Source organism: Rissa tridactyla, chromosome 1 (assembly GCF_028500815.1).
Source record: "Rissa tridactyla isolate bRisTri1 chromosome 1, bRisTri1.patW.cur.20221130, whole genome shotgun sequence".
Classification (NCBI taxonomy): domain Eukaryota; kingdom Metazoa; phylum Chordata; class Aves; order Charadriiformes; family Laridae; genus Rissa; species Rissa tridactyla.
In genome coordinates, this window is record NC_071466.1 from 202,457,963 (window position 1) to 202,473,166 (window position 15,204).

Genomic DNA, 15,204 nt, shown 5'->3' on the forward strand with positions numbered 1-15,204 from the left:
GCACTTCTTACTCTCCTGCTTCTCCATATTGACTACTGAGATTCAGTCAGTTGATTCAAGAGTTGATTTGTTTATCCTCTGGCATTAGCTAGTAAATTACCAGTTCAAGGAACACCTTCCCAGAAGGCTAATCTTTCATGGCAACCAATTAAAGTAATTTTAGTGTACACATTTCACTGAACAATTAGCTTGTCAAAGTTGCACTTGGCCTTGTTGAACCCCACGAGGTTCACACGGGCCCACCTCTCAAGCCTGTCCAGGTCCCCCTGGATGACCTTGACAGGCTTGAGAGATGGCACCGTGCAAACCTTGTGAGGTTCAACAAGGACAAGTCCAACATCTTGCACGTGGGTTGGGGCAATGCCAAGCATAAATACAAGGTGGGCAGAGAACGGATTGAGAGCAGCCCTGAGGAGGACTTTGGGGTGTTGGTGCATGAGAAGCTCAATATGACCCAGCAATGCATGCGTCAGCCCAGGAAGCCAACTGTATCATGGGCTGCATCAAAAGAAGGGTGGCCAGCAGGTCGAGGTAGGTGATTGTGCCCCTCTACTCCACTCTGGTGAGACGGCATCTGGAACACTGCATCCAGCTCTGCAGCCCCAAACATAAGAAGGACATGGACCTGCTGGAGCAGTTCCAGAGGAGCCCACAAAGATGATCAGAAGGCTGGAGCACCTATGCTATGAGGAAAGGCTGAGTTGGGGTTGTTCAGCCTGGAGAAGAGAAGGGAGACCTTATTGAGGCCTTCCAGTACCTGAAGGGGGCCTACAGGAAAGATGGGGAGGGACTCTTTTATCAGGACTGTAGTGACAGGATGAGGAGTAACGTTTTTAAACGGAAAGAGGTAGATATAGATTAGATTTTAGGAAGAAATTATTTACTGTGAGGGTGCTGAGACACTGGAACAAGTTGCCCAGAAAAGCTATGGATGCCCCATCCCTGGAAGTGTTCAAGGCCAGGCTGGATGGGGCTCTGAGTAACCTGGTCTAGTGGGAGGTGTCCCTGCCCATGGCAGGGAGCTTGAACATGGCAGGGATTTTTGAGGTCCCTTCAAGCTCAAAACATTCTATGCTGATTGCCTTCTGAGTTTCTCATCTACTTACCTGCATATTTTAAAGGCTTTCACTTATCAGCATCCTCTGACATTACAATGTCACCCAAGGAAGACAGATCATCATTGTTTTTCATTGAAAAATTATTAAGAACTACCTGTGCACACTAGTAACAGTGGCCATTCTTCAAATAAGCCTTTTCTTTCTAACTGTTTCTTAATCACACCATAGAGAGTGAAGACTGTTTTCCAGAAATCACCACTCACATTTCCTACAGATTTAGCACATTGACTTTATTTTTCTAAATTCTTTAATGTGATGAATGGTTCTGAACACATATTATCCTTTCAAAATGCTGAAGAAGTAACCTAAGTAACATCAGGAACTGAGCTGCACAGAAAAACTTACATATAAAAGAATACATGAGTTGGAAAAAAATCGTATATGCTAAGCAAGCTTAACCTGTAGCTTACCGGTCATAGTCTCCATTACACAGTGCTCTGACAGAAATCTTGAATGCCTGCCACACTGGATTTAATGTATTTTTTATGACTTCTGTTTTGTGGCAGATTGTAAAACTGTAACAAAAAAAAATTGTATTTATTTACTTTTTCTTTTGTGTCATCAAACATGGAATCAAAAGAGCTGTAACCTGTATTGACTCACACAATGTCCATATAAAATTTAAGACAATAAAAAAAGAAATGCAGTGAAATCATAGAGAAGGGAGGACTGAAGAGGACAGACCTGTTTGAGAGAGATTACAGACTGGGGTGCTAAGAAACTCTAAATCTAAAATGTTTTTACCCAAAACTTTGACAAGAATGACAACCATTCAGTGAGTTATTTCAGGCAAGAGCAGTCTCCATCCTACTTGTTTAAACAGGCCTCATACAGTCAGGGATCAGTCCCAAACCCAGAAAGAAAGTGGTACAGTAAAGATCTGACTCTTGCTTAATGGTTAAGAAACTGAGACGAGAGAGTCATGGCTTTTTGATTCTTGTTCCCCATTTTATGTCTATGATTTTTATTAACCAGGGCTGTCTCAGGTAAAACACACAAGCCTCTATGAGATCCCATGGTCACCTTCTCTCGGGTGAAATATAATGAATTGTTTTAATGCATTCTGCTTTCCCTAAATGAAGCAAAATTAGAATACTTCTTTTGAATCCGCATCTTGGGGACTGAATTGTTCAAAACAAAACAGGAGGCAAGGTCACTGGTGAAATCACTACTGAAATTTTACATACAGATATAACTTAAATGTTCGTTGAGGGAATAGGTATTTTTGAATTCTATTTCCCAGAACTTGGTCAAAAAGATAAAAGATATTTCCAAATTTGCCGTATAAAATATTTATCTAAAACAATTTTGAAGTATTAGCATATTCTGCAGCTACAATTTACTTTGAGAATTCTATTTAATTTAAAGGCATACTATATTTTAGCAAAAGTAACACCATTTAACTATTTTTATTACAATTAATTTTCATAGTGCTCTATATTTATCATACATTCAACTCTTAAAACCCTGAGTTGCAGTATTTGATCTATTTGTTACAACAGTTTTATTCCTATGCTGCATAACACGATATACTTAAATCCAACGAACATTATAAAAGAAACACAGTTTAATCTGACAAATATAAAAAAATGAAAGCTAATATTACCATCTGCAAATAAGTAAGTTGCCTACTGTTTAGCAACAGAAATACTTAACAGGCATCTATCTACCTGCCATCTTCATTGCTTCGATGAAATACAAGGAAAGGATCAGATTTCCCAAAGAAGTCCTTCTTGTCTAGTTTGTTCGCACAAAATTGCATTAAAACTGAATCCTGAAATGGGTAATACAGAAAAGTTACATACAACATACAGTTTACTACACTAAAATAAAAATAAATAAAAATCATTGACTAATAACCATACAAATAGATACCAAAATAAATGAGGGTATCTGCCTTCTAGGCACCCTCTACATATCTGCATTTCTGCAATGTTCTGATAGTACAGTTTGAACTGCTGGAACCAAGAATTCGTTTGTAGCGGGGTGCAGAAGAAGGGTAAATTTCTATGCTAAGTGCCTCTGGTTTTTTCCCAGTATTTTCTGGTATCCGAAGCTGCATTCTGAAGGAAGTAGCTGCACAGGCAAGGAACGCATATTAGAATTAATTTTAAAATCTCTAGTGAGACACAACTAAGCCTCGTTCCTTCAGTGACTTAAAAACTTGCAGTTGCCTGCTCTTGCTGTCTGTAAAGCAAATGGCTTAGCAGCTTGCTATTAAGAGTCTAGAAGCTTCCAGAAAATGAGCCTGGAAGATACCAAATACACCCATTCTGATGATAAGTAAGGAGAAAAGTTTCTTTGCTGTGGTCAGGCAAACTGATAGTCTCACGCGGCCACCTCTTTGGGCAGAGTCGAGAATGTGAGAAGGAATATAAATGCAAAGGTAAACCTGCAGACTCACCAGATAGTCTTCCAGCAGACCCTGCCCCAGTTGTGTTCCACAAACAGGTCTACAGGTGGAACAGCAGTGAAAGGAAGACTAGGGAAAACGTGGGCTCACCACTGAATGGGGCAGGGGACCAGATGACGAAGGACATGGAGAAGTCCATGTTTCTCACAGCCTTCTATGCCTCAGTCTTTACTGGTAAGATTTGCCTTCAAGACTCTTGGGCACCTGAGACAGTTTGGAACAAGGATGACTTGTCCTTGGTAGAGGAAGACCAGGTAAGGGAACATTTAAACAGACTACGCATACAGAAGTCCATGGGACCTGACTGGATGCACCTGTGAGTGCTGATGGAGTTGGCCAATGTCACTGAGAGGTCACTTTCCATTATCGTTGGAAAGATAATGATGTTCAGGAGAAGTTCCGGAGGACTGAGAAATATCAAATGTGACTCCTCTGTTTGAGAAAAGGCAAGGAAGAGGAGACAGGCAAGCCTGTCTTCCCTCAGTCCCTAAGAAGATGATAGAGCAAAGGGCAAGGAAGAGGATCCAAGCCTGTCTTTTCTCAACCCCTGAGAAAATGACAGAGCAAATAATCCTGGAAACCATTTCCAAGCACATGAAAGACAAGGCGGTGGTTGAGAGTCATCAGCATGGATTTACGAAAAGGAAATTCATGCCTGATCGACCTGAAGCCTTTCCTCATGAAATGCTCAGGGGATGAGGGGAGACTCGGGCCAAACAGCAGTAAGGACCTGAGCAGTAATTCTCCTCCTCTGTCCAACCCACTCCTCCATGAACCCTAGGAGAGGGAGGAGCGGTGACACTCTTGGAGAAGGTCATGACCATACCACGCCTCTCCCCTTAACCAGCCAAATTCCCCACTGCCTCCTCTCTCCCAATATTCTTCTATTTTCTATCAAATAAGTAGGCATCTGCAATTAATAAACCAACGAAGTCCTCACTTTCTTTAAAGGAAACTGTTTAAACTCTTTTTATGCTGATTCTTTGAAATACCATACTGGTTTTTTCCAATAAACATTAATTTCACATTTTTTAAGTAATATGAATCACAGTTAGCATAAAACTTTTTAATTACAAGGTTAAAAATCCAAAATTTTACTTTGATGTTCATGTAAGCCAATATTCCATAATGGAAATGTAATTCCATGGCTTAAACAAATGGATCTTTGTTAAAAATTAGACACTGAGATATTAAAATGTCATTAATTACTTACAGAAATAAAGACTAGATTTAAAACTCATCTAAGAATCAAAAACTTTATGCTTCATACTGTTTTCTGCTTCCACTATCTAAAACTAAGAGTAACTAATGGGGAAAGAAGTATCCTAACTTCTTACACTTATCACAAAATGCAAATTTATATATTATACCTTTGACAACCTGGTGCAGTGTAAGTCACAAAATAATTTTCGTTTTATTTTTCAAAAAGCACAAACAAGCACTTACTCGGCAGCAGCCCAGTTCCTCTGCTGTTACTATGACTGTTCCGCATTTCTTCCCAGGAATTCCTCTGCAAGAAAATACAGCTACATCACCCCAGTTCCTTGGCATCATTTATGACAGTTACAAGTGACACGGATACACACAAGGTGAGCTTTCAAGTCACAAAACTGATTGCATACTATACAGTTTCCCTTTTGTCACTTGTCCTGTGTAAAAAGAGTTGGTTTATCCTAAGTGAATTAGTAAACGAGTTGCATATTTATTCTAACTAGCAAGAAAAAAATCAGTTTCAATTTTAAAGGAAAAAGCATAAAAAGTTTAAATGGGATGAAATGAAAGTATCGCAAATTCTATTTTCCACCTACCCATTGATGTTTTATTTAGAGATGATTCTACAACTTACTGATCTGTGAAAAGCATCCTTTTGAAAATTTTCCTTACACAAAATACCTAAAATATATTTAAAACGATACACCAGCCTTATTTTACAATATTTATTCTGAAATGTTTATGAAGACACAAAATAACCTCACCACCATAATCAGACACAGTAGTTGCAAAATAAATTATAATGCACCCAGAAAGCTATTAAAACCATACTGTTGCAACACCAGAAAGCATAAACCAGAACTTTAGCATAAAAAAAAAACAAAAAACCACAAACAAAATAAACCAAGGAACAGAAAAGCCCCACATAAACTGATAGTATTCAATCGCAGCAGCCTTTTGGGGCGCGGGTGACGGGAGTACAAATACTGAGATGCAACTTTTTGTATGATGCTGTAATATAAATGAGAAGTTCTGCAATATCCTAATGTCATCTATTACTGTGTCCATTAGCACACAGCTTGGCAATTATTTCTAGATATTTTTTTTTTCCAAAACAATGCTATCGCTTATGCTGATTTAACTTCTAGTTCTTTATTTCTTTACATCTTTCTTGAAAATAATTGTTTGAATAAAATTATTTTCCAAGAAGACGTTAAGATAAAGTTATATTTTCAAATTGATTGTATTTTTTAAGTTTTTCTAGGAGAACTAGAGGGCACTCCTGTTCTTCTGTTATGACAAAACATTAATGTAAACATTTACTGTTGTTCTTATTTTGCGTATTAATTTCCTTAATCCTCTTGATTTTTTTTTTTTTTTTTACAATGCTCTACAACTTTAAATAAGTTTAGCAAGACTGTGGTATAATAAAGAATGGATGGGAAAATAGTTCTTAGAAGCAGATAAAAGTTTAGAAATTACGACTAGAGGAGCAAATACTGATGCAAATTTAGGCAAGCTCACTGAAACTCTTGTTTGGAAGTTGATGTTTCAGTTTATAAGGAATACGTCAGGGAATGCTGCTCCCGTACCGCTGCAGTCATTTGCCCATAAGCAGAGATATACATGGCTGCTCTCCTGCACCACCTCAGTGCTACACGGTAAGTCTGAATTTCACAAGGAAAACAGTGTATTGGGAAACCACTCAAGTTTTTGTTATGAAATTTTACATGATGATTTAAATAAATACAAAACTTATGGCACTCCTCCATTTCACGTGGTATGACTTATAAAGCACAATACTTTAAGACCAAACAGGGGAATTTTCTTCCAATAACAGAAGAAAAGAATCTGTTCATTTCATGTGTTTCACAGTACAATTCACAGTTTTATCAGCATCTTCATATCATACGGGTTTAAATCTGTCACCCTTCAACAGCTCAAGACCGAAAATTACCCATTTTAGCCTCTATAGCAAAGGGATATTGAAATTAAAATTTCAGATTTTCAAAAGATGAAAAAACTGCAGTTTTTCTTTTGAACAGTACTTCTTGGTAGTAACAGCAGCAGTTATCACCCTGATAACTTAGTTATCAGGGTGATGTTGACCTTCCATGGTAAAACGTTTCAAGGAACAAATGACCATGACCCCGGCTTTGACAGGGAAGGAAAAAGTAGAAATTTCTAAAGTGTGACTAAAAACCCAGAAATTCCCAGCACCACAATTCTGTAGGTTATGCCAACTCAAACAGAAAGCACTGGTATCAGAATTACCACTGCCTGAACCAAAATGCTTCCTACTGAAGTATTTGAGCCCAGTTAACTGTGCCATTAGGGACATACTGGAGGTGTAGTCTAGGCAGTACCTTGAAAAAAAAGCATCAAACATTTCTTTTGGTATGAAAGGTCAAATAGATTTATCCCACTTGTCACTTCCACAAGATTATTGGGTCAGATGCTTGATTGTGAAAAATACAACTCTGATCACCTCCTGAAGAATCACAGAATCATTTAGGTTGGAAAAGACCCTTGGGATCATCGAGTCCAACCATCAACTCCACTCTACAAAGTTCTCCCTCACACCATATCCCTTAACACCACATCTAAATGAGTCTTAAACACATCCAGGGATGGTGACTCCACCACCTCCCTGGGCAGCCTATTCCAGTGCCTAACCACTCTTTCTGTGAAGAATTTTTTCCTAATGTCCAGCCTAAACCTACCCTGCTGCGGCTTGAACCCATTCCCTCTTGTTCTATCGCTAATTACCTGTGAGAAGAGACCAGCACCAACCTCTCTACAATGTCCTTTCAAGTAGTTGTAGAGAGTAATTAGGTACTCATTACCTCAGAGGAGAGTAAGAGCCTCCTCTTCCCCAAAAGAGCTGGAGGCCTGAAGTAAACTGTTGATAAGCAAGCCCCATTTCTCACAAACTGGTCACCAAACAATTGCCATTTGATAGAGAACTTTGTGCCACCCTGCTTGCAGCTGTAACACATGGCAGTCAACGCCTGCCTGTCTCAAACTGAGATTTGCACATGAAGACATTTATGCAAAGATGTGCTTCGTTTCATTTTATGAACATGATGTCCAAGGGATGCCCAGCCCCAAGAGATACATGTGTCTGGAATCATCACTCTGAAGAATGGGGGAAACTGGAGAGGCAATCCCCTGAAGATATCTGGGGCGGTATGCCAGGGGGGAAAAAAAAAAAAAAAAAAAAAAAAAAGAATTCTTGATTTTTTGAGTAGATGTAAAAAGTACATGTAGTATAGTCATACCTGAAAGAACTTGTGGTATGCTTTCGCTTGATGTATCATCAAGGTTCTCAAGGACACGTGCCTTGTAAAAGGATAATATTACTGTGATAGCTGGCAAAGAGGTGAAATGCTTAATCGAGATTAGTACAGAATTTCTCTACAGAACAAAAAGTTCTCATTATTCAGGAACTAAAAACTCTACCAAATGACCTCTACAGTTTGTGATGCTATTAAATACGAACTTTGTATGCTTGTCTTGACACTACAAGCATGAAAAAAAAGTACTGGACAACTTGCAGACACTAAAGACTTTGTTCTCTTACATATTCCCTTACAAACCATTCATTAAGAAAAAAAAAAAACCTTTAAATGCAAAGTCAACACCCTGACAAAAACTTCAGTGGTCAAAGATCAGCCAAATAGAAACACCTTTAACTGGCAATAACGCCATGTGAGAAAATAACAAAATAATTTCAAGATGGTCTTATCTCTTTATGAAAACACATTACTTCGAGTTTCAGCGTTACAGATCAGTCCTTCCAATTGCCAGGGGAGTGCTGACAAATATTACCCTGAAACAAGCATGTAAGAGTTCCACCTGTTTAAATCCAGAATGCAGTGCCACTGCTCATCTTCTTCAGCTTTACAGAAGAGCCGGTATTGGTTCAATAGCGCTGAAGTGACAATGCAGAATTTATGTTCAGGCAACCAATTTCTCAGGGTAAGTTTCTCTGCAAACGGTTATAGATCAGGGTTTGTGGAGTAACAAGAAGTCAATCTGTATTGCATAATCACTGTCAACTCCACCACTCGGTGCGAGTTATCTGACACTCAGATATAGAAAAATGTGCCAGTCTCAGTGTGAATAGGGTGCAAACTGAATAAAGGAAGGTAAAGTGTGAGGAAGATCTATGTTTCAGTGGGTCCTACTGGTTTAAGAGCCCAGAACCTGTAGGTGTTCTACAGGGACCACCTCTTTTTGGACAGTATTTGAGGGAGCAAATAATTTGACTGTTAGAGGAACTGAACAGAAAACCATCATCAAATGGAAGATCCTCAACAATACCTGCATGTCTCTAGACAAGATACAGTCTTGAGGAGTAGTTACTGTCTCCTTAGAAGAAAGGATTCCACAACTGCGACTCCACATCTGCAGCACCCAGAGAAGTTTGAAAGGACACTCTGAAGACCACTCAGGCTTTAACAAGGATTGAAAGGAGGACCTTTCCAGAGTTAGTGAAAAAGTCAGAGAAAAATGACAATTTATCCGGGAATTCAAACCTGAGTGGTTAAACAGAGCCCCCACTTTTGCAACCTGACACTGCAACAAGGCAAAGGATGGAACATTTTTCAGATCATTGGAAAATTTAGTCTTATCCCTGAATTTACAGAACCTAGCCCTCCGGGCAGTCACAACCACAGATAAGAGGATAGGACAAATATACAGGAAGTCCCAGTTCCAGGGTTCAGATGTTTTTCTATCAATAATGTTCACAGCAAGATGACAGGAGAAAGAACTTCCCAAAATAGGCCAGCTGGCTCCAGTACAGCCTCATTAGCAGGCAATGGCACTCAGACGTGAATAACTAGCATAGAATGCTCATTAAGCTTTGTAAGGGCTCTGCCTCCTCATTAAAGGGAATCCCTACAGGAATGCACTTAGTAGATCCTGAAAGAAGCATTGCTCAGAGTTACAAATGTGGCTAGCATCTTCTCTCTAGGAAGACAGAGCATGCAGATATCTAATTCTGAATAACGTCTGCGAAGGTGATGCTCTCTTGAGAGCAAATTAAAGCTGTGTCATTTCTGGAAGTAGATACCTCTGCACCTCACCCTTTCACGCTAATACCACTGGGGCATGCAAGGCAAGTCTGAGTAAGTCTTACACGTGGAGCTTGTCTTGAGAAGGCATTTAATGAATCTAATAACCCAACAGGTAAAGAGAGTAAGCACTACTGTTAAAATGTCAGATTCTTCATTTCATCTGCTTTGTATCACTAGATTTATTTGTCAAGAGAAATTACCCAGAAAAAAATGCTCACCTCTGTACCTGGCCAGTCTGTAAAATAAAGCGCAACACTAAAGTATGCTCTTGAACAAAACGGCCCGTAGTCACAGGGATAACAAGGTAGTGCACCACCATACTGGCAGCAAGACTTCTTCTGCAACAGACTGCATCGAATTCAAAGCCCTTAATGGTGTCAGAAACAGAGAGGCAGGTTCAGGAGACCGCCTCATAACTGCAAGGACCAAATACTATTAGGTTCATGCCTCAGAGGTGTAACCAGCTGGTCCTTGTAAGACCAATGAAACCGCAGGCCACGCCTGTCAGGAAGGTGAAAAAGAAAAATGCGGGTGTATATTTCCACTTTTGCACTCACCATGAAGGTTAGTAGGAAGGTATGTTTCAGCCTGCTTGACAGACCAGTGCAACGGTGACCCTCTACATTTGAGATGTTTTACCTTCACTTTGATGAAGGACAAGAGTATCCTTTCATGAATCATAGAATGGTTCGGGTTGTAAGGGACCTTAAAGACCATCTATTTCCAGCCCCCCTGCCATGGGCAGGGACATCTCCCACTAGACCAGGTTGCTCAAAGCCTCATCCAGCCTGGCCTTGAACACTTCCACGGATGGGGCATCCACAGCTTCTCTGGGCATCTTGTTCCAGTGGTCACCACCCTCACAGTAAAGAATTTCTTCCTGATATCCAATCTAATCTACCCTCTTTCAGTTTGAAACCGTTACCCTGTGTCCTATCATTACACTCCCTTATAAAGAGTCCCTCCCTGTCCTTCCTGTAGGCCACAAGTCATGGTAGACTTCATAAGGGAACTTTCCCTGGTGCTATACAATCTGACTTTGAGTTGGCCAGCTCATGGAAGCCATGGAGTCCTGAATCTCATGAAGCTTTTGTAAGTGTCCAAAGTAGATACATCTGAAGTTTAAGCTTCAAGTCTAATTTTCATTTCAAAAGAATGACAGATCTTACTTGAATGCCAATCAGAGAATGGAATTCAAGCTTCTCAAGCTGCTTAAGTACAAAAGTGCTACTTCAGTAGAGTAGCTGATTGGGACTAACACAGCACTGGGCATTCTCTTCTTTGTACATGCATTGGCAGAGAACAGAAAAGGCAAAATGTTAATCAACTTCAGAAATACTGTGAAGCGAAAAAAACTCTCTGTTCTCAAGTGACAGATCATAAAGAACATTCTATTTATGTGAACGTGGACTTGACTTAGTAAAGAGAGTGGTAGATTCAAAGCAGTAAATACCGTCAGGAATGGAAGACATGCAGTATTGTCAATTGAATTATTATTTGAATATTAAGAGACATTAAACACGTCTATAAGCAAACAATCCTGGGTTTGGTTTTGTTTTGGTTTTTTGGGGTTTTTTTTGGTTTGTGTTTTTTTTTTTTTTTTTTTTTTTTTTTACCTTTTTTAGTGTCAAGTTTTATACAATATTTTATTGCAGACAACTAGTGATTAGCTACTGAAATTGAAGGACATCTTAAAAGTTAAGGTTCATCTGCAAACTTTGATCACAACAGAAAGTGATGACAGAAACTTTTTCTGCAGTTTTTCAAGTTATTTAAGGAAGTGATACAGCAAAGTAGTATTACTTCTAGCATATATTATGTTACTGTGCGCATAGATGCGTTTAAGTTTAAACAGTGTGTTCGTAAGAGTTTTCCTGAATTAAGCTGCAGATAGTGAGACCTTCCTCACCTGCAGAGTTGAAGAATTTATTTACCCATAAAATGAAGTAGTTCCCAGTGTGCACAGTCCCACCCATCCAGAGAAGGGAAATAATACAGAACATGTAGTGATATTAATAGAACCGTTTATGTATAGGACAATTAAGTCCCAGATTTAAAAATACTGATGTAGTCCTTGGAGAGGGAGGGTGAGGAGCGCAGGAGAGGTTGGGGGGGCGGGCAGAGAGGATTACTAGGGACTTGTCATAAAGACTGAGTCTGTAAATACAGCGATCAGGTGACTGAACTATATTTAGAACACCTCAAAATTCAGTAAAAATGCATTTATTGCTGACCTCAATTCTGAATATTAAAGAGAATATGAATCATAATGTCAAAGGATGTTGCAGCAGTAATGATCACGGCACTCATGGAATTCAGCAAGAGAACTAACAGCTTACATTTGTTACAAATCCATTTGAATAATCTGCAGTTGGCTATAAAATAGGGAAACTAAATCAAAGGCTTATTTTGATAAAACACTAAGTCAAAGTGTCTTGCAAAGACTTTTCAAAGTTTTTTCATGTTACTCAACTTTTCAGCATGAACTATACGATCAACGAGTCCTGCTGAATGACTGAAATTTGCTTTTGTACAAAACCTGAATGATTGGAAGTAAGACATTTACAGACAGAACTTAGTCAAGGCTAATGGGCTGGAATGGCATAATTACAGGAATGCCTCCCCACGATGCAGTGCTAGCCAGCCCCTGACATTTATGATTCAAAAGGATTTGTTTCAGGTTTGCATAAATCTCAGACATTCAAGTAGACTGAATTCCATTAAAATATTTTCTAACTTACAATATAATTTAAGAAAGTTTACCATAACTTTTGTAAGAGAAATATTTCTTTGACTTTATTTTCAAGTTTTCACAAGGACCCTTAGATTAAATTAAAGGAAAACGATCTACATTGGTTTATCAATTTAAATGGTCTGTTCTGAACTGTTATTTCATCGAGAAACAGTTCTAGAGACAACCTGAAATTATTTTTGGCATGGAAATAGGAAACTTCAGATGCTTTTCCAGGTTTATGCTTGCATTGTAATTGTAAAAATTTAAGAATTTAATTGGATTCAAGTATGGAGAAGAGTTTTTAGCACGATAGCCCAACACTTCAAAGCTCCTGAAAGAGTAAATTACAGCTATCACATGCGGGTCTCCTTGAAGCCGGCCACTGTTTTCACCACGATGAAAAGTTTAGGGCCACCTCTACAGAACATTACCATGCTATGTGATACAAACCAGAGAAATGCTTTTTTAAATTATTTTATCAGTGACATTAATTTCTTTACATAAACAAGAAAAAAAATCCTCTAATAAAATCTAGGGGAAAAGGCTACCATTGGTATATTTTGGACACTGATAACAAAATACTGACTTCTGAGATTTCTCACATGACTTCAAAGCTACTACTTAAACTAATGTTTAAGGTAGATACAGGACACGAGCTATGTACACGAAAAGATAAGTAGTGTATAAACCATATAAACTGCTAAAGATAGATATAAAAGGGTCATCTGAGTAACAGAAATGGTTAATTACATCAAATATATACATAGAACAAAATGCATGGCTAGGAACATATTTCTTAAGAATTTTACCTCAGATTAATAAAGCATCATTAATATAACTTGATTAGGGAGTTTTCTTGTCTTTGCAACTATACTAAAATAATACCTACATCCTGATTTTGCAAATTGCTGTAGTTCATCCAGATCCTGGTTCTTGTTATTTGAATACAAAGTCAGAACCTGTGCCCTGTGTGCTGTTTTCAACAAAGTTTGGCCCAGAATAATGCAAGGCTTGCTAAGCTGGAAAACTGCGCTTATAAGGAAATCAGTGATGAAGAAAGGTAAATGAAGTAACCCTGGTGTATTACTTATAATGAACCCAGTAAAATGGGACAAGAACAAACATCAAACAAGAGTAACCAATTCGTGAACATTCACTACAGTGCAGTTACTATTAAAGGGAAAAAAAAACCCAAACCAAACAACAAAACGCCCACAAAAATTCCAAATCAAAAGATATTACCATCCCATGAAATGTCCAGCTATACCTTTAAATGATTGCTTTTAATGTCATATGTGAACTTGTAGCATATATTTAGATAAAAATGGTGAAATATTTTCAACTACTCAAAGATTACTTAGGAATAGACAACGAAGATTGTTCACATAATTTGTATTTTAAATATCTGTACATCTGTATGAACAATGGTTTGCAAACATCAAAATCCTCTCAGTGGGAGAAAAATACGTTGATCATAAGAAAGTTTTTGATAAATTTAGTAGGGTAAATAGAAAATATTTGACACTCTGGACTGCCTCGTTGTTTGGGAATTGTATTATTGAGAACAATAGAAATACAAGTAGGAATGTTTTGTTTTGAAACAGTGAGGGTTTTCTTCCTTGATGCTTGAACAAAAGGCAATAAAGATTTATGATGTGTTAATTTGCGAACTAGAAAGAAAAACATTTTTAAGATAACTATATTCCAACTATTTCTAATGCAAGACGTGATGAAGTCGAAAAAAATTTTGGATGAGTCAATTCCTTTGCTAATTGTCCAAATTGAAACTTAAATTATTATAGTCTATAAAGAAAGACTTCTTTTGTACCTAACAATTTATTCTCTCTTAGAAGCCATGTCTGTCAAGATACCTCACAGCAAAAAAACCCCCACAATCTCACCTCATGAAGCAGCACGTATTCATCCTACATTCAAGAACGACATACTTACACAATTGATTTTTCAAGTCTGCTCCCCTGTGATCCAACTATTTCTCCCAGCGTACAAAACATCTGTCCCAAAAAATCCTGAAAAGCAGTAACATAAAACCTCAGAACTCATATTTCACATTGAAATTCAGTTTCCCATTTATCTGGGCTGTTCACTATTGTAGAACACATGCTGTAGAACGCACCTTAATAATAATTATGCAAAATGAATCATAAAACAGACTTGCTACTACATATTTTACATAACACTGGGTCTCGTTTACAGAAGTAACTCTAATGCACTCCACTTACTGTTTTTATATTGCCTTTTTCGTCAACAAAAGAGAAACAGATGGAAAAAAATTAAAAGCCTTAGAAACACGACTGTTTCTTTACCTTCTTTAACTGGAGCATTTTAATAAATTTCTCTTTTATCAAGAGATTCTACACTTATTCTATTAATTTCTTAGAAGTTAATTATGTTGGCAGAAATTCAAGTCTGTGCAGGACCTGTACGAGCATCCTGGATTGCTTTAATGAGACTTTATTTTTGCGTTTTATAATTTAACTGTATCACTAAAAATCAGCTAATTTTCATATTATGTCTCCCTGTAACATACGTGGTATAAAAATATGAATAGATTTTCAACCTGTTGTACGAGTATTGAAAAAAAATTTATTCTGCAGTCACGCTCCATATCTTGCAAGTGATAAG

General features: G+C 38.0%; 1 protein-coding gene across 1 annotated transcript in view; it reads right to left on the reverse strand.

The window, feature by feature from the left end:
• CPNE8 (copine 8) overlaps positions 1-15,204 on the reverse strand; it is a 106,552-nt gene that overhangs the window by 53,457 nt on the left and 37,891 nt on the right. Inside the window, exons 6-9 of the mRNA XM_054208209.1 lie at positions 14,512-14,588; positions 4,978-5,041; positions 2,789-2,892; positions 1,529-1,633 (exon numbers count right to left, since the gene is read on the reverse strand). Of these exons, the coding sequence (XP_054064184.1) occupies positions 1,529-1,633; positions 2,789-2,892; positions 4,978-5,041; positions 14,512-14,588 (350 nt within the window). The remainder of the gene's footprint in view (positions 1-1,528; positions 1,634-2,788; positions 2,893-4,977; positions 5,042-14,511; positions 14,589-15,204) is intronic.